The 23,403-nt window shown below is 36.4% G+C and overlaps 7 protein-coding genes across 9 annotated transcripts; 2 read left to right on the top strand and 5 right to left on the bottom strand.

Moving 5' to 3' along the window:
• The first annotated feature begins 540 nt into the window (after window positions 1–540).
• On the top strand, window positions 541–2,219 carry ACI1 (ALC-interacting protein 1). The gene is made up of 2 exons (XM_012994749.2): window positions 541–1,596; window positions 1,704–2,219. The coding sequence occupies exons 1-2, from the start codon at window positions 765–767 to the stop codon at window positions 2,051–2,053; spliced, it is 1,182 nt and encodes a 393-aa protein (XP_012850203.1). The 5' UTR covers window positions 541–764; the 3' UTR covers window positions 2,054–2,219.
• Window positions 2,220–2,721: 502 nt separating this feature from the next.
• LOC105969985 (trihelix transcription factor GT-3b) lies at window positions 2,722–3,867 on the bottom strand. Its single transcript, XM_012994758.2, has 2 exons — window positions 3,475–3,867; window positions 2,722–3,405 (listed from the first exon to the last, which is right to left on the bottom strand). The coding sequence occupies exons 1-2, from the start codon at window positions 3,772–3,774 to the stop codon at window positions 2,764–2,766; spliced, it is 942 nt and encodes a 313-aa protein (XP_012850212.1). The 5' UTR covers window positions 3,775–3,867; the 3' UTR covers window positions 2,722–2,763.
• Window positions 3,868–4,975: 1,108 nt separating this feature from the next.
• On the top strand, window positions 4,976–8,999 carry LOC105970095 (calcium-dependent protein kinase 13). Its single transcript, XM_012994886.2, has 7 exons — window positions 4,976–6,042; window positions 6,988–7,131; window positions 7,271–7,423; window positions 7,615–7,730; window positions 7,853–8,020; window positions 8,198–8,428; window positions 8,530–8,999. The coding sequence occupies exons 1-7, from the start codon at window positions 5,415–5,417 to the stop codon at window positions 8,674–8,676; spliced, it is 1,587 nt and encodes a 528-aa protein (XP_012850340.2). The 5' UTR covers window positions 4,976–5,414; the 3' UTR covers window positions 8,677–8,999.
• Window positions 9,000–9,291: 292 nt separating this feature from the next.
• LOC105970114 (myb family transcription factor PHL7-like) lies at window positions 9,292–10,998 on the bottom strand. Its single transcript, XM_088826588.1, has 6 exons — window positions 10,662–10,998; window positions 10,510–10,586; window positions 10,373–10,415; window positions 10,208–10,265; window positions 10,036–10,105; window positions 9,292–9,950 (listed from the first exon to the last, which is right to left on the bottom strand). The coding sequence occupies exons 1-6, from the start codon at window positions 10,765–10,767 to the stop codon at window positions 9,513–9,515; spliced, it is 792 nt and encodes a 263-aa protein (XP_088682714.1). The 5' UTR covers window positions 10,768–10,998; the 3' UTR covers window positions 9,292–9,512.
• Window positions 10,999–11,284: 286 nt separating this feature from the next.
• LOC105970113 (PHD finger protein ALFIN-LIKE 1) lies at window positions 11,285–14,421 on the bottom strand. The gene is made up of 5 exons (XM_012994907.2): window positions 13,955–14,421; window positions 13,815–13,847; window positions 12,893–13,115; window positions 12,073–12,193; window positions 11,285–11,811 (listed from the first exon to the last, which is right to left on the bottom strand). The coding sequence occupies exons 1-5, from the start codon at window positions 14,046–14,048 to the stop codon at window positions 11,563–11,565; spliced, it is 720 nt and encodes a 239-aa protein (XP_012850361.1). The 5' UTR covers window positions 14,049–14,421; the 3' UTR covers window positions 11,285–11,562.
• Window positions 14,422–15,347: 926 nt separating this feature from the next.
• Window positions 15,348–18,893, bottom strand: LOC105970126 (uncharacterized). Of its 3 annotated transcripts, none has more exons than XM_088826587.1 (4): window positions 18,576–18,893; window positions 18,075–18,508; window positions 15,807–16,280; window positions 15,348–15,556 (listed from the first exon to the last, which is right to left on the bottom strand). In XM_088826587.1, the coding sequence occupies exons 1-3, from the start codon at window positions 18,738–18,740 to the stop codon at window positions 15,839–15,841; spliced, it is 1,041 nt and encodes a 346-aa protein (XP_088682713.1). In that variant the 5' UTR covers window positions 18,741–18,893; the 3' UTR covers window positions 15,348–15,556; window positions 15,807–15,838. The 3 variants fall into 3 exon arrangements, with proteins under 3 accessions (XP_088682713.1, XP_012850377.1, XP_012850376.1); XM_012994923.2 differs by lacking the exon at window positions 15,348–15,556 and adding an exon at window positions 15,558–15,603; XM_012994922.2 differs by lacking the exon at window positions 15,348–15,556 and having other exon boundaries at window positions 15,626–16,280.
• A 406-nt stretch (window positions 18,894–19,299) lies between these two features.
• Window positions 19,300–22,057, bottom strand: LOC105970007 (phosphoinositide phospholipase C 2). Its single transcript, XM_012994784.2, has 8 exons — window positions 21,625–22,057; window positions 21,336–21,532; window positions 21,120–21,255; window positions 20,578–21,035; window positions 20,356–20,473; window positions 20,118–20,270; window positions 19,946–20,032; window positions 19,300–19,849 (listed from the first exon to the last, which is right to left on the bottom strand). Exons 1-8 carry the CDS (start codon window positions 21,931–21,933, stop codon window positions 19,556–19,558), a joined length of 1,752 nt encoding a protein of 583 aa, XP_012850238.2. The 5' UTR covers window positions 21,934–22,057; the 3' UTR covers window positions 19,300–19,555.
• Between the last annotated feature and the right edge of the window lie 1,346 nt (window positions 22,058–23,403).

The raw sequence follows: 23,403 nt of genomic DNA, 5'->3' as shown, positions 1-23,403 counted from the left end.
TTTATAAGTACGTACACAAATAAGAATAAAAAAAAAAGGGGGAGTTAGTTCGGGCCTGTGGGCCGAGATCATTGAACAAATGGGCCCCACAAGAGAAGACTAATATGGGCTGAGTGTGGACGCGTCTTCATTTCCGACGTACAAGTCAACAAAGTCCGGCTGCATGCAATTGAATATTTCCGCTCACCATTTTTCCTGACACCATTTAAACACACACACACTACGATTTTGAAAGTAGAAAACCGACATTTTATTATTTTGAGCAAAAATATAAAATTGTACCTTAATATTTGTTAAAGTACCCCATAAAAACAGTATGTTAATTAATAATTACATCATGTTGATCTACCTTATGGAAATTACATTAGGTTCGAACGCGTAATTAGTTAATTCGACTGGAACACTGACTCCACACACGGACATTCTTAACCAGACGAAGTACTGCTTTCTTGGAATTTACCAAGTGTGAATGGAAATCCACTTATCCCAAGACTTTTGGCTTCTTCATTCTATATTAGTGTAATTACCCATCACCATCCCAATCAATTTTTTAGCCAATTACACTCCAATAATTCATCTTTTGTTTCCCTCAATCCCATTTTAGCACCACAATTCAAATTTCAAACCAACCCCCACTTTATAATTTTCTCTACCCACAACACATTTGTTATTATTCAATCATCATTCTATACAAACATCACTTTTTCATGTGTGTGTCTGTGAAATTTCCACAGTGAACACTTTGAAAAAAAAGAAGGCCAGGAATGGCAAATGCAGCTAATACAACTCCCAGCAAATGCTTCTCCGGCATTCTACGCCGGCTGATATGCTCCGGCAGCCTCCCAACTCACCCGTCTGACGACAAATTCGTGGAGCTCAATATTGAACAAAAGCCGGAAGAATATTCCATGGAACACAGGGCGGCTAATATGAAAGTAGAAGCAGCATCAACTCCAGGAGTAGTGGCAAGATTAATGGGATTGGACTCATTTCCAAGCTCCCCATTTTTGGCTCCAAAAGAGAAAACGACTTTGGGCTCTTTCTTCAGAAGCAGGTCAGTTAATTCAATTGATTTTCTCTCCCACTTTGATCCCATAATAATTAAACAAGGGAGGCCTCACCACCACCACAGAAGAGTCAGAACATCAGTTTCCTTTCGTGAAGGTATCAACGACAACTTTAGTAGTAATGTAATTCTACGCTTAAAGGACACTGCAGAAGTTGAACAACCAGAATTGCTTATCACGAGGAAAACAAGTCCTGATATTAATTATTACCAGCACTCAAAAATAGTAAAGGGAGATAGAATCAGAAACCGCGAAAAATTGCACGAGAAGAGAGTTACTAACAAGCCCAGTAAAAAGGTAGAGGGTATGAACCAAAAGAAATCATCACAGAAGGTAGATTTCCATGCAAAGAGTACAAGACATGGCCGATTAAAGCAAGAAAGCAGACAAAATGTGATATCTAATGAAGAATTGAGGAAAAATTCAAAGGGTTTGAAGACAAAAAAGAAGATGGTTTTGAGTCATGAGAAAGTTCAATCTGGATGTCGCATGAAGAGAGTACACCCTCAAGCCACAGTAGTACCACCAGGTACATATTTTTTACTTATTTCCAAATTCTAAGTAATTACTCTGTTTTAATGTGTTCTTTTTTTTTTTTTTTTTTTTTTTTTTTAAATTTTTTGGTTGTTGTTGCAGAAGTGTGTTCAAGAAACAATGCAGCATCTAAAATCGGTAAATCTGAGCGGATTCCATGTTCAAGTAGTGGTGCACATTCTACGCATAATGGGGAAATAAGAGCAATAACTAAAGGGAAAAACGAAAGGAAAATGAAGAGCAAAGAGAGCTGTTACTACAAAAGAATGGCAGAAGAAATATGTAGGCTGGCAGATGAAGATGTCAATGAGAATTGGATGGATGGGTGTAAGTTGGAGTTCGAAGATTTTGAGGATATGTGTCAGCATTTCGGACAAGAAATTCTTCAAGTATTGTTGCAACAGTTTGTTGATGAACTTGTGATGCATTATCAGACAACGGAGAATAATTAATATATATTCACTATATATTCATTACGTAATTAACATAGTATGTACGCAGTTCCAGTCTCTAATTCTTGTACGGTTCTTCAGAAGTTTATTAATTTCTATAAAATGTATTTGTTGTATCCATGAAGATCAAAGACAAAATATAATGTACAGTGCTTCTTTTCAAGTACATTCATTGCAGGGTGCAATTTATATATATTTATACAAAGCACATTTTACGTGCAAGCATACACATGATAAAATTCATACGATTGCTCGCTATTACAGCATCCGACCAGCATCTTGATAAGCAAAAAAGCAAAACGAAAGCCATATGCAATGGCGGTACCATGAAGGGGCAGGGGGGGGGCAGTTGACCCCCAAGAAAAAAAAAATTTAAGCTATTTTGACCTAATATTTTTTGAATATTACTTTTGGCCCCCCAAAGATTTTGTAAATATGTTTCTTAACTCTTAATTTTTTGTTTATTCTCCATAATTTCATATAAATTATAGATATATATCATATTATAGATATGTGTCGTAATTTTTTTTCGCAGTGTAAACCTATTTTTTCAATGTCTTGTGAACCTAATTTTTTTTTCGGGATGCTGCCCCGAACCCCGAAATTTTAGTTAGCCCCCCTACTTTCTAATCCTGGTTCCGCTCCTGGCCATATGTGTATTAATTTTCCAATGAATGTTACTACTATTTTTTTAAAGCTGATAAATGCCGTTATTCACACAACATATATTTTACTAATATTACACTTTTAAAACGAAACGATCCTTCTTGTGTTGTACTAAGCTTGTTCAAAAGAGCTGTAATAAGGGCATCCCTTTTCTCAGACCTAATTTCTTCTCTAATTTTCCTTTCTTCTTCATTTTCCCGCCACCTTGTTTCAATCATCATCCTCTCATTTTGAAGTACCTCCATTGTTTGCCTCCATTCCATCTCTTTCACTCTCCTTTTCTCTTCTCTTTCTTCGTTACATTTTAACCACTGAATTTCTATTTCCATCTCATGTTTCATGAAATCCTCCATCATCTCCCTAACTCCATTAACTATCGAATTTCCTAACTCCCCTCCACAACTACTTGCGGTTCGTCCTTTCATCACCGTTTTCCTTTTCCTTTTTGCTCCACGGCCCTTTTTTTCTCCTTGGATACTGATGTCTTCGTTTTCAAGATCATCATCCTCGTCGGATGAAAACTGATGATGCACCACCCCCTTCTTCTTGGAACTGCTGGCGCCGCCACCCCCTCCCGCCTCCAGCCACATCGTTCTTTGCATTCTTGCAGAAAATATTGTTTGCATCTCATTGTAAAATGGAAACTGTTGCCTCACCACTTCTGCTTCATCTGTCGTTTCACATCCCTACACGTATGTATTTGTGAATATCATGAACTGTGTGTATGTGTGTGTTATAACTTGTAATGAATAGACCTTGTAGCGAGTGACGAGGTTTTTCCACTTGCACTTGCACTGCAAAGGGTTTCTGTTGTGACCCTTATCTTTCATCCGGGTGGAGATGAGTTCCCAGAGAAGCTTCTTGCGTTTGGTTTCCATGAAATTCGGGTCCAGATCGGCCCGAAACATCAACAAATCCCGGGTTTCATGGATACTCCACTGGGGAAACCTATCCCCGCCGCCGCCGGTATCATTAATACTACTCATCACAAAATCGCCCGCTGCAGCAGCATATGATGGGGAATGATGGAGTTGCGACCATTGACCATGATCCATGTATACACACAAACATATAGATGTATTATATATATATATATATACATATACACTGTTTTAATGAAAAGAAGATCGGCGAGCAAGGAAAAAGATTATCAGGAAATGAAAACGCATCATCGTTTTGCTATTATTAATTTATTCTATTATTATGGTGTGTAAACCTGAATTATTTGGCAAAGGCAGAAGTAAGATAGTCTTGTGTGCAGTGTGTATGTTTTTTCTCTATGAGATATCCATGAAAACGGAAGGAAGAACCAAGTGATAAACTTTTCTTTTCTCTCTCTCTCTCTCTTGATTTATGTTTGTCTCTTTCTCTCTCATTCCTTTTTCTTCCCCTGCACAGTCTCTCTCTCTCTCTCTCTCTCTCCTGCCTTTACTAATATTTATTATATTATTTCTTTTTGCGCCTATATATCTATATTTGGGGCATCCACATTTGTTCATATTGCGTGTCGCTATTGTCGTGCTGAGACCACATTTGAAAAAGAGGTCCCAGGATTAACTAACATATACGAATTATTGGTCCCTTGTTTTAAATGTTCTACTCCAACTTTTTTTTTTTTTTTTTTTTACTTCGTTGAGGCCACTCGTAATTCGTATGGAACAAATTTTGCATCAAGCATTTTGAGATGATTGCTACCGAGAAACAGGACAGTATACTCTCAGTCTGTCGTGCGCCTCCCTGTTTCAGCCACGTGGCGAGCATGCATACAGTTTCAAATCAGCTGGGACCCACGAAAACAAACTTCTGTAACCGAACAACGTCGGCCCACGAAAAGGGTAATTATTTACCCAATTCCAAATATCAAAATCATTGGCCCAAGAATGATACTGGGCCTTTAGGCTTAGGACATGGTCCATTAGGCTTAGAACATGGGCCCAGGAAAAGGGTAAACAAGATTATGCACTCTATTGCACTCATCAAATTAAATCAACCAAATTATGCACTCTTCTCTACATTTTTTCAACACAAATTAAATTAAATCAAAAGAGGTCCTAATTAACTTATGCACTCTTTTGGTCAATTGCAATTATTAAAAGTTAACGAGTCGCAAACAAACCATAAGTGTTGTTTTTCTTCTTACGACTGATCACTCAAGTGTGACTGACTGACTTCTCAAAATTACGACCAACATTGACATATGTATGTATTTTTGCTTTTTAACCCCAAAAGAAAAATTCCAATTTCTTATTTTTTCGTAATCTAATCTAATGTTGCAGCCAAGGTACGGTCGCCAACTCATGTTTCCAACTTCCGTCCCGTTCCGACCCGGCAACAATTTTTACACATTTACAGACACATGTACAGAGCTTATATTTAACGGGAATATAAAATTTCAAAAAGGTGTCTCACTCTACAAAAGCATCTGAACCCCGTAACCGTACCCACCACTAATTGCAGAGTTAAAAAAGAAAAAAAAAAAAAAGCCCTCTCTTTCCCCTTTCACACACCCACACAGAGAAATTCATTCTTTCTGTGTGAAAATTCACTCACATTATCGTCCTCATCAAGCTCTACTCTACTCTCTCAATAGGGACAGGGTGTCACACTCCCAATCATGTGAAAGCCTAGCTACTTCACTTTAGACTTAGGGTTTTTTTTTTTTAATTTTCTCTCAATTAATCTTATCCCGATTTGGATGGGGAACTGCTGCAGATCTCCGGCCGCCGTCGCAAGAGAAGACGTCAAATCTTCCAACTTCTCCGGCCACGATCATGGCCGCAAGGACAAGTCCTCCTCCAACATTAAGAAAGCAATCACCGTTTTAACGGACGTTAAGAAGGAAAACATTGAGGAGAAGTATTTAATTGATAGAGAGCTCGGCCGTGGTGAATTCGGAGTCACTTATTTGTGCATTGACCGAGAAACCAGGGACCAGCTTGCTTGCAAGTCCATATCCAAGCGGAAGCTGCGGACTGCTGTCGATATCGAGGATGTGAGGAGGGAGGTTGCGATAATGAAGCACTTGCCCAAGAATTCCAGCATCGTCACTTTGAAGGAGGCGTGCGAGGATGAGAATGCAGTGCATTTGGTGATGGAACTTTGTGAGGGCGGGGAGCTGTTTGATAGGATCGTGGCACGCGGTCATTACACAGAGCGAGCAGCTGCTGCGGTGATGAAGACAATTATGGAGGTTGTGCAGCTTTGCCACAAGCACGGCGTGATCCATAGGGATTTGAAGCCGGAGAATTTTTTGTTTGCAAATAAGAAAGAAAATTCGCCTCTTAAAGCAATTGATTTTGGCTTGTCGATCTTCTTTAAGCCAGGTAAGTAATCAATTTTAGTCTCTATTTGATTAGTGGATGAATATAAGTTACTGACTTGTTTAATCAATTGCTATTGCTATCTAGATGATTTGATGTCGGAATAAGTGTTCGCTTGTTTGCAGATTTGAATATAGGAGTATCTATGGGTAGTGTTTGACTATTTAATTTATTTGTTATAATTTTATGGGTATGTTAGTTAGAAGATTATCTTGTAGGTTGGTTGTAGTTAATGCACCAAACGAAAAAATGATTAAGAGATAATAGTTAAAAAAATAATACCTTGATATCGAAATGGAAAGTTGGGTAATGTGACTAGAAATGCAAGGGTGCAAATTATGGAAACCACAACGGTTGGAAGTTGGGAGGAAGGATGTATTTGTGGAGGTTTTCTGCTGTGACAGGAAATTTTCTACTGTACTATGCCCAAATCAGCCCGAATCTAGATGCTAAGTATCAACTATAGAGTTTCAGGTAGGAAATGTGGGCTGCTGCTGGGAATGTATCAACTATAGATACATGACCTTGCTCCCTGAAAGTGGATGAGAAGCAACTTATTATTATTATGCTCTGCTTTCACTCCAAAGAACTTATATAAGAATATTAAAGTTTGAAATGGATCTGTGGTCTATAAGAAGCAGATTGTATAAAAAAAATCCCATATTGAGAATCTAAAGTTATCTCTGTATTCGTTTTAACATTTTCCTTTTTGTTGCATGCATGTGCGTTTAATGGATTTTGTACTTATGGAGGCTCTTTTACATTGTAATTACCTTGTAAACTCTTATTGGGTATCAGTATTTGATTCCACGGTGCAGGCTAGTGCTTTCTATAGAGGTTTTGAATTAAGCAATTACAGCTATGTTTGATGATTATAATCCAAAAATATGTTCCTATTTATCATTAATGGTATTATTATATTATGACTATTTAACTGTTGCATTCTAGGTGAGAAGTTTTCAGAAATTGTGGGAAGCCCTTATTATATGGCCCCAGAGGTGCTCAAGCGAAATTATGGGCCTGAAATTGATATATGGAGTGCTGGGGTGATTCTCTATATTTTGTTGTGTGGAGTTCCTCCATTCTGGGCAGGTATATTGGACTTTCTTCGTTTTTTGTAATCCCATTTGGACTAAATTACCTTTGGTTTATGTTCATCATTCTTGGGTCTTCTCATACCTACAGAATGTAAAATATACAAAAAATAACTCGGTGCAAACTTTTTACACAGAATCTGAACAAGGTGTAGCCCAGGCCATTATACGTGGGAAAATAGACTTCGAGCGTGAGCCGTGGCCAAGTGTATCAGAGAGTGCCAAGAACCTTGTAAGACAGATGCTGGAGCCAGATCCAAAGCTTCGACTGACTGCGAAACAAGTTCTTGGTATGTGTGTTGTATGTAAACTTTTTTTTTCCTTTTTGTTGATTATATTTCATTGGATTTTGGATTTTTGAATAATATTTTTGTGCTGATTAGTTCAATATTTATTATTTTGTAGTCTTTGTAGAATGCTTTTGGTGTTTTACTATGCAAATACTAAACGTTTGTTCTTCCTCGTTATTTGGCATTGATAGAACACTCTTGGCTTCAAAATGCAAAGAATGCTCGGAACGTTCCACTTGGGGATGTTGTCAAGTCGCGATTGAAGCAGTTCTCATTGATGAATAGATTCAAGAGGAAGGCTCTTAGGGTCAGTTGATGCTTATAAGTTATACCTTTATCAATCTTTACCACAGTTGCTTTTACTTTTATCTATCTTTTCTGCAGTTATATTTTTTGCTGAAATATTTATACTCGTGCTTCTTTGATTAGGTCATTGCTGATTTCTTGTCTAATGAAGAAGTTGAGGGTATCAAAGAGATGTTTGGTAAGATAGACACTGATAATGATGGTGTTGTTTCAACTGAAGAACTAAAGGCTGGAATGCAAAAATTCAATCCACAAATGGCCGAGACTGAAGTGCAGATGCTCATTGAAGCTGTAAGTCTTGAACTTTATAACTTTAAACTTTTCAGTTTGAAACTATGTAGTGTTACCCTAGGTTATTCTTAGGTAACTGTTAACTTTAGATAGTCAATTTCTTTCTTTTTTATGCTTTTCATTCTCGAAGTTTTGCATTTTTTCCAGTGGGTAAATTGATATATTTCTTGCCAATAGGTGGATACAAATGGTAAAGGAACGTTGGACTATGACGAATTCCTTGCCATTTCACTCCATTTACGGAGGATGGCGAACGATGAACATCTCCACAAAGCTTTCTCCTATTTTGACAAAGATGGGAATGGTTACATTGAGCCTGAAGAGCTTCGACAAACCTTAATGGAAGATGGAGTTGATGATTGTACAGATGTGGCTAATGATATTTTCGAGGAGGTTGACACTGACAAGGTGGGAATAAATTGTCTTGCGCTCGTTAGATGTATTAACTATATATTATTATTACGTGGAACGTTTCTCAGAACTCACAATGTATTTCCTCTTGAATGCAGGATGGAAAAATTAGCTATGATGAATTTGTAGCCATGATGAAAACTGGGACAGATTGGAGAAAGGCTTCTCGACATTATTCGAGAGGGAGATTCAATAGTTTGAGCATAAAGTTGATGAAGGATGATTCTATTAAGTTTGGTGAGTAAATATAAGCTAGTTATTTGTTTCTTTTTACCTGTATGAATTAGTTAAATCGATCATTGTTTGTGGCATGCCTTGTATTAATCGGTGTTCAATTTGATTGGTGGATTATTGATGAGGCAAAGTATATCTGATTATTAGCCTTATTCATGGAGTTGATTAGTAAAACGCAACCTTCCAGCCCGTTCGAGTCCATATTCTCTCATCTCTATCAGCTTTTGTTTCTACTGTTGTTTCCTATTGACAATTATTAAATGAGACATTTGGCTTTTGTAGTGTATATTTGCTCAAAGGGACTTTCCCTTGAATGCATATTCAAGTTTGTGCAGATGATTTTTGTTTATTTATTTATTATATTTATTTATATTGTTTGTGTTGGATCAAATATGAAATAGGGTAAGTCATGATATGGAGACAACTCATACTATGTAAATCTGTCTAGGAGTATATAGATAAGACGCAATGTATGCAGGAAGGCTAAACAACTGAACAGGCCAAAAAACAAAGACGTGCTTGTGTTCATTTGCAATTGTTGGCACGTGACTTGTGCACTTGAAAACAAAGTCTCGGTTCCCTTTTGCACCAAATTATCATGTGATTTCTAATATTACATTAAGCAGTTTATAAACAATAATTGGCCCTTAGTGTTTGATAATTAATGTTAAATATTTTTCTACAAAATTATGACAAAGTCGTGAATTACAAACAAACCCCTTTTGCTACGAGCTTAATTATTTATCAAGATAGAAAACATATATTATGGTCATTATTTAGAGTAATACAGAGTGACCATTTAATTTCAAGCAGTGAACCATGCAAGAAACACTATTTGATTTCATTATTACTGATTCGAGGGATTGTAAATGCGCGGCAGCAGCTGCGATTGGAAGGCAGAAACACTCCAGGGGAAGCTGATTTCTTGTTCTGTATATATATTATTATCCAATCCATCAACACAAAACATACTTAGGCTTTGGTGATGTGAACCAGCTGGATTGAAAAATCCAGAATGTTTGTGTACATGTGGCAGAATGACATCATCCTGGATTTTGATCCTCTTTTGAGCTCGAAATTCGTCTTTGGACATCACTTCAGAATCCGATTCAAATTCCTTGCCAATATTTGACTGATCAGATTCTTCACTGAGAGAAGGCATTGATAATATTGGAGAATATGGCTTTACGGGCTTTGTTCCAGGGGCTCGGTTCTTGTATTCATCCATTATTTTGTCTAGATATCTTCCCTGTGCTTCAATTTTCGTCTTCAAGCTTTTCTGAACCTGCATAACACAAATGTTTGAAACTATTTCGAAAAGTAGCATTGATCAAATTTATTGGTACTGGTAGATTTGTGGAGTTATGTACCTCAAGTTGATCGCTCAATCGTCTTTGTGCTTCCATCTGTATAAGCAAGGCTTCATTTAGCTGAGCACTCCTAAAAGTATATGTAGATATAAATTAACGGACGGTACATTAAATAAAGATTGGAGAAGCAAATATGAATCCCAAAGAACATATAAGTTTGGAATCAACTGACGAGATAGCACTGAAGTTTGGGAGCATCTCCGATGCACTTGTTTTTTCAAACTTTCCTCCTGCATGTTTTAAAAGGGGTACCATTAAGTCACCCTTGTAAGAACAACAAGTTGATGGAGGGGAAAACAAATAGTTGTTAACAAGATGGATGGATAGTTAGATTTACCAACGTGGTCTTCTTCTCGAGTAAATACTGACATCCTGTATTTCTGTAGACACGGAGAAATCGGGAATCAGAGACGGCATGCTTATGTTGCAACATGCTGAGAGAGAGAGAGAGAGAGAGAGAGAGAGAGAGAGAACCTGTAAATGACTCTTGACATGTAAGATAGTGAGTTCAGGAATTGCCATAGCCCTCAAAATACCTCTAGGAGTAGCCCCTGGGGAAGACCAAGCATTAGAAGATAAAAATGCAATGATACATATATAATCTTGAATGATCATAAATCACTTACTATCTGGACCTCCAATCTGATGGACTGCCTTCTCAAACAAATCGTGCAGTTCTTTAGTCCATTTTAACCTCTCCTTTGATGAGTTATTACAACGATTGGAGCCCATATCTTCCCCCACTGGGCGACTGACTTCGCAACCCCGCTAGGCAATAATGGCACCAGCTAACACTTCTTACTTATTAAGGGTATTTAAAATATAAACAAAGGACAAAACCAATTGACAGGAAAATACTAGGCGATTTGAGCTAAGATTAGATGATGTAGATGTCAAGATACCCAAAATCATCATCACTTGTCGGAGCAAACCATGTTTTAAAAAAAAATTAAAAAATTCGATATCATAATTGTCTAGTTTGTATCATCTATTGAAGAAACCTAAAGTTACGATAATTCCACACGACAGTTGGATCTGCAACTAACAACTACCAGCCAAAGAAAGACAGACAGCTAGATCTTAATACTTGCTGCTTGCGAAATGGACTTAAATTCCTAAATCTTGAGGGAAATTTGTTAAATATGTTACTGTCATGCAATTAAATAACACCCATATCAAATTCAGCAAGAGACACGTACATAACAAAATAGATCCCTTGATTTGGAGTAGCAAGCAAATACTTCCAAAGTTGAATGCAACAAACTCAATCTCATTAATTTTAATGATACATCAAGAACCATGGAATAGAAGAAGCCATAAAATATATCATAACATCTGAATAAATGGAAAAGGACTCCTATATAGAAGAAGCTAAAACATTGAAACAAGCACCTAAAATACGGAATAAGACATGTTTTATCCCCCTCGAGAACAAACTGTTATTGACATCACAAAGTTATCCACTACAAATAGTTGAGAAGCAATATTTGCTATACTAGTTTGTCAGGCATCACCGAATAATAACCACTACTGCCTGCCCTTTTTCATGCATGAAGGGCATTTGTATTGCTTGATGCTCTCAGCTTTTGCAGGAGTTATCTTCACGCACTTCCCATGGTACCACCGCTCACAGATGTCACACCCAATCCAGAACTCATCTGCATTGTAATTTCCACCGCAGCTTCCACACAGTGTTTCGCTATGTTCGTCTTCATCTTCTTCAAAACTTTCCTCTGCCAGCTTTGGGTTGCTCTTTGCCTGGCCATCGCTAGATCTCTGCAAGTAAAGACAAACATTACTGAAGCTCAATCACTGGCTTGAATAGAAGACCATTTCCCCAATGGAAGAAGTAAAAGCGTGACATATGGACTTAAAAAAGGAAACTAAACCAACTCCCGATGAGAAGCCACGGTCAGAAGTAGCCTTCATCAGCTTTATACTTGGCTAACATTTTAATCTCGATTCAAAAGATTTTAGTATACTAACATATGATCACTCAGACCTAGCAACAAACGGTTAAACTTGAGGTAATCCTACCTTTATGCTGCCACGAGATTTGCTCCCACTATCTGCACTGATCTTGTCTTTTATGGGCTTCCTTTCTGTTACCACCTCAAAGACTGTTGGCAGCTCATTGATCAAGCTGTACAGGCGCTTCCTGTATATTCAGTTAACATATTATGTACAACCACAAAGTCCCTCACCAAGTATACTGATCTAGCAGAAAAATATATAACAAAATATACAACAATAAATCAGGAGTTGTTGGCTCTAAAAGATTCGCGGGTCGAAACACCTGAAGAACCGGTTCCAGCAATAAAAATTTAACACATGTTTAATTGAAATCATACTTAATGTTTTACTAGAGTGGCACAAAACAATGTGAAAATTAAATGTTATCAAATCCACTGAAAAAGTTTGTCCGCAAAATGGACAGCAAATAATATAATTAATAGGTTCTGTAGTACACTTGAACCGCGGTAATTATTCATGCCATATATGCTTGTGAAACTGAATAGCAGATACAGTTTCCCAAGTACATATACTTCAATTAAGACAGCATTCAGGCTGAATAAAGATAAAAATAGAGAAGGGCCATCAAAGTCCTGAACACGACATCTTTGATAATCCTTATTTAATTTGGGATTCTACAGAACCAGATTGAAATATCCAGTGAATTTAACATAGGAAGACCTCAGTAATATGAAAATCAGTTTTACCAAATCAGCCTTCAAATCTACTACAAAATTCTCTAAATCATTCTTAGTTCATGCAAAAGATAAGCATGAGAAGAAGATCTAGTCAATGCATAAACCATAAGATGTGGTTTCGAAGATCATTGAAACACAATTTATACCTTTCATTGCGGTTCAGCCTGGCTCCAAGGTAAAAAGCCACAGAGAGCAACCAACAATCACTATGCACAGCAATTAGTGAAAGCCAGTCTCTTCGATTCATCCCATCTCTGGCGAAATTGATTCCAAGTGCTGGCTCTGGCAGCTCAGGTGGAACTTCTTCGGCTGGGAGATTTACTTCCCAAGTTTCATTTGAGTGTCCATACAAACACAAATTTTCCTTCTCTAGTATAAGTAAAGTTGAGAAACCAAAAAATTGATCAAATAGAGAAATGAAAGATTACAAATATGTTAAAACGATAAATCATAAACATAGGAAATGATAATGAACTGACATTCAGAAAGCATAATGCAAGTACTTTGCTCTGCCCAAAGGTTCTTCACCAATAAAACAGGACATGTGTCGGTTGTATGGTTATTTTGTTCGAACACGGAGCTAAAGGCGGAAAAAAGCAGTTGAACTTGTATTTTTCATATTCTAATTGTCAATAAACTAAGTTCAACTTAAATTCAAATCAAATAGTTTTATACCATATACGAATTACCCATAAAGGGAAGCAAAAAAAAAAAGAGACGCAAACAAGGTTATTCGTTACAGATAGCATAACAGAAAGATTCCTCAGTACAAAAATAAAAGAAAAAAGAACCCCTTCTTGTAACAATTAAAAACACAAATGGGTTTCCGTTCGGCTATTTGTTCTTCTTTTCATTACCAATACCATTACGAGCTAATCTACCCAACTAATAAAAATCCGATCTCGTCAAAGAAAACAAGTGTGCCAAAATTCATCAAAATCCCCTTCCTTTTTAACCAATTTACACAAGAGAAGGGAGTCAAACTTCCATATAAATAAGAGATTGAAAACACCATAAAATTAAGTACAAAAAAGTCAACTAAACTGAATCTGAACTAAAAAGATTTACCTGGATCACAGAGCCCGTAAAATTCATCTACATCTGAAAAAAAAAAGGAAAAAAAAAATATCCGACTCGATTACAAATTTAGCAATAATTAACAGCACATTTATAATTTTGTATAAATAAAAAAATGTAGAGAAAGCTACCAAAAGTTAAAGCGCGAACGATTCCAGCGCGACGAGAACTGAAATCTTTGAAGATCTCCTCGACAGTTCTCGGACTTGATGAAACCGAAGCCATTTAAGGGTATAACTGGGTAGATCTATAATCTATTGTGTAAATACAAACATATACATGAATAAATGGAGAGAATCATACAGAATTGCAGAGAGAGAAAAAGAGGGTGAGAAGGGAGTCGAGTGTGCATGTAACGTGAGAATCAAAACAAGAGGCAGGTCAGGAAACGACGCAACGCCGTCGTTTAACTGAAAAGGGCACACCAGGACCTGGATATTTCCGCTTGCTTCTTTACACTCCGCTTTCTTCTCACCAATTTCTTTCTTTTCTCCCTTCTCAAATTATTAAATAACCAACCCCACGAGGGTACCCTCGTCATTCTCTTGTAATATTTTCTATTTTATTTTATAACTCTTTTAGAATTATACATTATTTTGATTCACCAACTAAGAGGGTGTTTGGCTAAGCTTATTTTAAACAGCTGATAAGTTCTTACATCTGATAAGATGTTTTAAGACTTATTTCCTATTTTTACTCATTAAAAGATCTTAAATAAAAAGGTGGGGTAGAGGTACTTATTTAAAAAGATCTTATTTGCTCTCCAACAGCTTATTTTAAAAACAAATTAACATCTTTTTCTAAAAATTTACCAAACACTTTAAAAGAGCGTATAAGCTCTAAAACATCTTATAAGCTCCTTTTAACATCTTATAAGCTTAGCCAAACACCCTCTAAGAGGGTGTTTGGCTAAGCTTATTTTAAACAGCTGATAAGTTTGGGGTAGAGGTACTTATTTAAAAAGATCTTATTTGCTCTCCAACAGCTTATTTTTTTAAAAAATAAGATCTTTTTCTAAAAATTTACCAAACACTTTAGAAGAGCTTATAAGCTCTAAAACATCTTATAAGCTCATTTTTACATCTTATAAGCTTAGCCAAACACTCTCTAAGTCAGCTTTACTAGCAATAATAATATATCTAATTTATTTATTTTTTTCTTTAGATATCGATTTTTAATTAATATGTGGGCTTTCATCTAAACTGTTAATTTTATGAAGCATGTGATGGATTTTAATATTGTGTTATGATGGGCCTAGCAGTAAGGCCCAAAATAAAGAAAAACATATTAATGAAATACCCAATAGACCCTTTAGAACAGAAGCCATAAGAAGGCCCCGATGATGCAAATTGAATAATGTTCATAAATAAGGTATAATACTACTCAATATATTTCAAATTGATAATTTTTCTGTCTCAAATTAAATTTCGATTTAATTATGCCAGCTCGAGTCACACACCAAAGCATTTATTGATCTCAGGCTTCAATGCACCATTGATGATCCCTGAGAACTGAAAGAAGGTACAGAACAAATGGGTTTTTTGAGGTCACTTTTATTGTGAGTTATAACAACTGTCTAACAAAAGAATGAATAAAATGGTCACAAAAACTGTTGGGCAACAATAACTTTGCCCAACGCCATCATATAATAAAGTTAAACTACTCCATGAAACCGACAACCAACTCTCATCAACGACCACAATTCATTGCCCGCTACTTCCAAAAACAAAATCCTACGGCCACCAAGAAGAATCTATAAACTTGTTAATGAAAAGCTCATCTGTTTAACAGCACAGACCACAAAAAGAAAAAAAGATTAAAATAAATTTCAAAAAAACAAAATGTTTGGATAAATAAACATCTAAAAAAATTGAGGGAAACCTAAACAACTGTTTGAAAAAGGAAAAAAAGAAATCCGGCATTAATCAATTTCCAGCCCCTGCGGAATAAGACAAACCAAGAAAAAAAACAGCACAAGCTTACACGAAGAGTACGGTGTCTTCATCCACTAATGTTCATGAAGATGTTAACAACCGCTTAATCCCAGATTTTTGCTCGGAAGTAAGCCTGCTAGGAAACTTAATGTTGAACTTGATTCTCATATTACCCTTTTTGCCAGGTTCCTTTGGGATGGGCATACCTTCTCCTTTAACAACTTCTTCATAGGTGGGACTAACAATGTTATTAACGGATATCGTTAGATTTCGTCCGTCAAGTGTACTCACTTGTGCAGTATAGCCAGTCAGAGCTTCGACCAATGAAATCTTTTGGGTAGCAATTAGATCGTTGCCATCCCTTTTGAAGACTGTGTGAGGCTTTTCATCAATAATGAAGACTAAGTCAGAGGGGATCACACCTCGTTGTTCATTTCCCTTCTCAGGAAATGTTATCTTTGTTCCCTTCTTCCACCCTGGCTTTATTTCGATCGTAAGAATCTCCTCCGTAGTAGAGGGTCTCCTGCCAGTATAAGAATAAGAGTAATCAAGAAGCTATATAAGCCTTGTGGCCTAATAAAATGAAAAACAATGGAACATTCTGACTATTTAGAGTCAAAGAGATGGGTAAGTCAACCCTGGTTAAGGGCCTTAAGGGAAGGACATCATCCATCAGGACATCTCAGATTCTGAAAGGCAGATACTCATATAGAAGATTAATAACCAATTTCAAAGAACCAGAAGAATGCCATGTCTCTATTGGTCACGTCAATCGTAAATGAGTTGAATGATTTGCATGCATGGCTTGCATTAGTAAGGTCTCTAAATTTGTATACCATACTACAAAAAGAGCTTTTTTGCACGGGTTTTCTAGATTCTCGATTAGAAAAAACCATATGATTAATTTGACACAGTGACCTAAAAGGCTAAAACGATAAATCGAGTGAAGTAATACTTATGCAGAAAATTGAACTCATAACCTAGCAACAAGATCACATCCAAATGAATTTGGCCAAGCTGATATCTTCCATTGAAGGGAAATGTGCTTGCACAATAAAATTCAGATGCAGTGAATTGGGGAAGTGAAACTTCTGAGCCTTTTTATTGTTTTATTTTCTTGCTTTATCAGAAAGCATATATTTCACAAGGTGGATAAGTTTGTCCCCTATATGGGATAAAATTTTGAGAATGAAAATTAGTCAACAAATTATATCACTTACGACACCAACACGTGCTATACAAATTCAGCAGATACTATTTCTATGGGGAAGCAAATGAGGTAAATCAGACGCCAAAATGATACGATTGATATGACAAAGGTTTTACTATAGCAAAATAAAATAAATATGGGACCCATTACGCATTTATTTGATATACGACTTGCCATGTACTACTCTTGTTAAAGTTTGACACAAAGCGTAACAGTCAAGCACTTTATCTGGTCTTTAATGTATAGGTTCATCATATATAGCAGCACAAACGAAACAAGCATCAAAATTTGGAGTACAGAAAGTGGCTACATGAAGCTCTTAACCAGATCTGATAAATATAAGATTCTGGCAATGTGGCAGAAACAACACCTATACAACGTGTGCTTGATTTGCAAGAAGATGGGATTTGGACAAGGGAATCTAATTAATATTAATACTAATAAGTTGACGGATTTCCCATCACTCTATAGGCTTGACAAATACCTCTATTGGCAAAACTCAAAGAAATTAATTTTTAGCAAGTTTTGTCCTTTTTCGTTTATATGACCATCTCTTATCCCCTCCACGTGGTGCGTTTCTCGTTAAAGTAACAAATCATAGCTCTATCCTAGATATATAGAATAGTGTGCACATTTACTTTGTTCGATAATCAATAAACGAATCCCAACCAGAGAAGTTAATAGAGTCAATTAAAGGCTACACTGGCATACTTATTATTTTAAGAGAACACTAATCGATCAAAGTAAGTAATTTATCTTAAATGACGCTAAGCATGAGAAAGCTACCAAACAAGATAGATTATCTTTCAATGACGACAAGTCGACAACACAATAATCTAGAACATAACCATGTTGGCTTTATACTTGTTTAAGAGAAAATATTAGCATCTTGCACCAAACCAACACTGGTCCCTTATAAACAAAAAATTGACCGAACAAGTATAAAGCCCCACACCAAATTTTGCAATTTTCTACTTACACAGAGACAAATTACATGCAGAAAACTCCATTTTAACAAACCAAACCAGATAAATTAATTTCAAACACAAGTAACCATAACAATGAACAAATCAAATATTAAGAAAATATCAAGATTGAAGACATTACCCACTGGCATCGGTAACATCACGTGATATCTTCATCTTCTTGGTAGTCCCTTTATACAAATCCTCCAAACTACACGGTAACATCCGTTCAATAGCAGCCGCCTTTCGTGGCACACCACCCGAACCCCCTTCCCCACTTGCAGCAGCATTTCTAAGAGAAGCAAAAATATCATCCCCGAACATACTCCTGGAAAAACCTGATGCACCCGCTCTGGACCCTCCGCCCATATCTCCCATCCCTCCAAAAGGGCTAGTAAATCCAAAAAATTCAGAAAATATGTCATCAGCACTGCGTGGATTGAACCGAAATGTGGTGCTGCCACCTCCATCCCTACCGGCGGAAAAACCTCCGGCGCCGGGCGGCGGAACCTGCCCCTTGAGACCTTCCTCGCCAAACTGATCATAAACCGCCCTCTTTTGTTGATCACTTAATACCTACATTAAATAAATAAATAAATAACTGGAATTGCACACAAAATAGAAGGTAAAAAACAGTAATTACGTCGTAGGCTTCGGAGATTTGCTTGAACTTGGCTTCTGCTTCTTTTTTGTTATTAGGGTTTTTGTCGGGATGCCATTTCATAGCGAGTTTGCGGTAGGCTTTCTTGAGGTCGTCGTCTTTGGCGGAGCGGTCCACCTGCAGTACCTTGTAGTAGTCCACACCCATGATTTTCTCCTCTGAGTATCTCTATCACCACCTCCCTCCTCCACTCTCACTCTCTTCTTCTTCTCCAATTTGGGATTTCACCCACTTCTCTCTCTCTCTCTGTATTAAAATAAAATAAAAAAATAAAAAATAAAAAGTAATATGGATTTCTTTACGGACTGACGTTTTCTTAATGTGTTTTATGGGTGTCAAAATTGGGCCTTTGGCCCAACATGTATGAAATTTGGCATGCAGATTATGGCCCAATTAAGGTGCATATTTTGGGCCTTTGGCCCAAACATTCCATCAAAAAAAAAGATTAATTTATTTAAATAAGAAATTTTTATTAATTAATGAAAATAATAAATATAAACATCGAGTTTGAACTGTAGTGGTGGTAGATTCAAAGCCACACATAGAAGGTGGAATATACCCCGAACATAAGCAATAGTCCAACATTATATCCTGATTGCAACTTTATTAGGGATAAGAAAGATGATTTCAGTTTATTTTTTGGATATTTGCTTGCAAGTTGATGTTAATTAATTAATAAGAAAATAAGAAAGAAAAATCCCAGAGGAAGAAAAATGTTTCAACTGCTTTATAAGAAAGGACAACTTGTTCATTAATATTCAAGTGGAAGGAATTTAATACGCACAACTGCAATATTCTTGACCTCATGCTTTAATTACAAAACATACACAATGTCCGAAATCTGAATCAAATGGTGAATCATATTATTAATCTTTGCTCACTTCCTGCAAAAAAAGTATGCAAGAACACACACACACACACATGATGAAGAAAAGAAAAAAAGACAAAAGGAAACATAGGATTCAAGTGAAGCAGAATCGGAGAAGTAACTTGACGGATTTGTACTTGTTTCCCTTATAATCGTGGAGTGGCACAGCTCGAATACCGGATTTCAACTCAGAAATAGGAAGGCATGTTTGGCCACCAAAATCATCCTTTTCTGAAACGTCGAATTCATGCACTTCTACTCTAAGCAATGCCAACTCCGGAACCGACATTGGGAACTCAAACTCTTCGTTCCAAACAGGCATCCAATTGTCTGCTATTATCTCCGTCTTTTTCATAGCTGAATCAGACGGAATTCCAGCAATTCCTATCTGCATTGTACAAACATGTATATTAACACCTAAATCTCACATAAACAATTTTTTTTAAATAACCGAGTTTGCTAATTAAGATCTTATTGGCAATACCTTGACATAGAAGTCCGGTGGGGAATACGCATCGAAATGAGTACTTTTAAAATCCAGATTCCAACCTACTCCCATGTATATCTTGATCTGAATCATATTAACACATAATTTTATAAAAAACCAATGAGATATATTTGAACTAATTGAAAAAAAAATGTTTAGTAACGCGTACCTTGAGGGTCGTTTTTACGGGTAAGCTCCCTTTAGGATCAAAGACTTCATTATTCGGGCCCTTCTTTAATAGAAAATCCGGTTTTTTAACATAACCACAGCCACCATTTGCTCTAAACATCCCTTGCATCAACCAAAGAGACCTTCCATGGCTCTAAAGCAAAAGGAAAAATTATTAAAAAAAAATAACAAAACAAAAAATAAATAAAAGAAAATAAAATTACATATATATGAGCTACCTGCATGTTAAATGCAACCATCTGAGCTCCATGTATCCACCCTTTAAAGGGATTGTAGTTTGACGAGTCAATCCTCATAGCTTTCGGATACACTCTCATCAAGTTCCTCTGATTGAATCTTTATTACACAATATTCCTCATTTTAATTACTCATAATAATTGATAATAAAAGCAACTAATGAATTTCATTGAAATATCGTGGGATCACGAGTTTGTATTTACCTGACAATTTCAGTTCCGTGAGTTGGAGCAGCCTTTTCGAGATTTTCTTCGTTCAAGCTAACCCTATGAGCCTTTTTCAGATCAACTCCAAGCCATGCTTTAATTCCTCCTTTCATTTTCTCCGCACGGATCGCAATCAATTGCTTGTATTTAAGTGCTGCATCTTGCTCTAAGTCGTCATCATCGTCTTTATATTCTCCTTCGTCTTCGTGGACGAACTTAACCGCTAAATCTGCGATTTCTTTCCCCCAAACAGGTTCTTCAGATGATTTCTTCACTACTTTTACGCCGCCATCATCTACTTGTTCGTTCGAGCTCTTCGTTTGATCAAGATATTCTTTTGGTGCTTTTGTCGAGATAATAACTCGTCCTTTCAGTGACTCTGGACATTGAAATTCTTGCATTGATGATTCTGATGTAGAGCAAATCAGTGTGTCTCCAAATGTTTCGGACACCATCTGCAAAGTTTTTACATAAGTATTTGTTACGAGAATAAAAATCGAAAAGAGAGTTACATACATAACTGCAAAGCACAAGCTCACCTCTGCTACTTTCGCCTGAAGTGCCGGTGTGAGGTGGTCTTCTAGTGTAATAATCACCGGATATTCCGATGCAACAAACGCGTTCTCTCTTATTGCTTTCAAACAATCGATGAGTTTCACCGGACTTGTTAATGTCCTGTCTTAAAGAAAGACCAAATCAGTGACTGATGCAAAAAGTACTCAAACAAGAAACTAAACAAGAGATTTTCTACATACCCTCCATGCATTATATGGATATCGTCTTTATCGGAATTCGGCCACATATCTAATTCAATAACTCGAACACCTCTTTTCAGAGCTTCGATAATAGGAACCACACTCGAGTCGCTACTGATCTGATTCCCCGTTAGATAAGAATTATGACCGGTGTATATGAAGTAATGGGATAAAGGAGCTGCCATATCATGGTGCACCTGGTTAAACATACACAATCGTATTTATGACTGTTAATGCATCATACATGAAAAAAACATGTTAAATGAATACATAACATGAACATATATACCTTAGGAGGATGAGTGAGAGGAGCGTTAATCTCACTCAGAAGGTACCGAAAAAACTCTTTAATGGAGAGGCTTTTAGGCTGCAAGATGTTGAGGTTTTTGAAAGACTTCATCACGGTCTCAGCTTCCTCCCTGGTGAGTTTATCATCTCCCTGCACCTCGATCAAGAACTTGTGAAAATGCTCGATATTCATTAGTCCATTTTCCGAGTAATTTTCGAATAAAGCTTTGATATCAGCTGGAACTTCAGCCTCTTTCAGATTGAATTTCCTTGAGAAACAACAACATACTCTGTATGATTGCTTTGACATGTCTGTTTTTTCTTTTGCTTTTTTTTTCTTCTTTTGCTTCTTACTTAGTAGAGATGGTGGTGGTGGTTAGAAAAGTTGTGGTTTTTTGGCATGTTTTTGTCTTGGAAGAGACAAGCTAAGGGCTTATATGATTTTAATTTAATATGGCCGACCACGTGTTATCTTCCAGTTGGCTGTTTGAAATTCATTGATTAATTAACCATAATCCACATGGCCCTGTGAAACTCCTTGATTAATTAACCATAATCAAGTCAACATGGAGCAATACCATCCACAAGTGCTTAGTTTAATGATCAAAATAATGTCACTTGATTAATCAAAATTATCCTAAGATTAACACCCGAGTCAATCAGAAAAATCTTGATTGCATGATACATTTCTCAATAAAAAAATTCATTGGCACATGTATCATCCAACTTCTCAAGTGTCATTTTTTGCAACCACCAGCCAGAATAGTTATAAATGGATACTCTGTAATGAAAAATGTAAAATGTAATATAAATGTTATTGTGTGTACAAACGTTGTAAGAATAAACCATTGATTACTTGTCTTCTAGTGGCCTCAAGAATCCACATTTAGATGGCATATGGTAAAGTAACACGTGAGATGACTGTTGGAGGCAAAAATAAAAGCTAATGTGGAGTCACAAACATGATCATATATAGCTTGGATGAGTTAAAAAAAAAAAAAAGAAAAAAGAAAAAAAAAAGAAAAAGAAAAAAAAAGTGGAAGGGAGCAGAATCTTGTCAATTTAGTCATCTTTTTAAAAAGTAAAATGAATTATATAAAATGGGGGCCAATAAATATCAGTGGCTCAAAAATAGACTAAACAGGGCCCTCCCTACCTTGTCTGAAGAAATTTGTACATCTGATATATGCAATTTATCTGACACCTTCATTACATATATATTAATTCCTTTTCCTTGGGCGATTGAAAACGTGATCAGGGAAAACACTAGTTCAAATCAATAAATTAAATTTGGACAATTACAATTTACAACGCAATTAAAAAGGATTCAAACCATAAAGTTTGTATCCAATTATTGAAAGAAATAAAAAAAGAGTCCCTGTAAAGAGCGTTGCTGTCTAATAACAATACAAACCGGCATTCTGGAAACGGACCACGTACTATATATTTTTCTCCAAGTTGAAATAAAATATGGGCATATCTTCAAATTTTGATTATTCAACTCCCATTTATTTATTTAATTTAAATCTAAACATATTCCAGATGCACAGAGATAGATCTGAAAGAAATTTGAGGATGGGAAGAGATGGCAAGGACGAGTATGGGGACAACATACTTGTCAGTCAATTCGGTGATGATATCAATACTTCAAACAAAGACTTTCAACTTTGGCCACAAAATTTGGTGCTGTCATTTCTGTCAGTAGGTCATAAAGAAAGAGACCTGCCTAATTTTATAAGAAAAAAAAAAAAAAAAAAAACACATTAGCAACTCCATTTAA

The sequence above is a fragment of the Erythranthe guttata genome, chromosome 12 (assembly GCF_056151865.1).
Source record: "Erythranthe guttata isolate IM_541 chromosome 12, IM_541, whole genome shotgun sequence".
NCBI classification, from domain to species: domain Eukaryota; kingdom Viridiplantae; phylum Streptophyta; class Magnoliopsida; order Lamiales; family Phrymaceae; genus Erythranthe; species Erythranthe guttata.
Note: the sequence above shows the minus strand (reverse complement) of the source record. Positions and strands in the feature narration are given on the sequence as shown.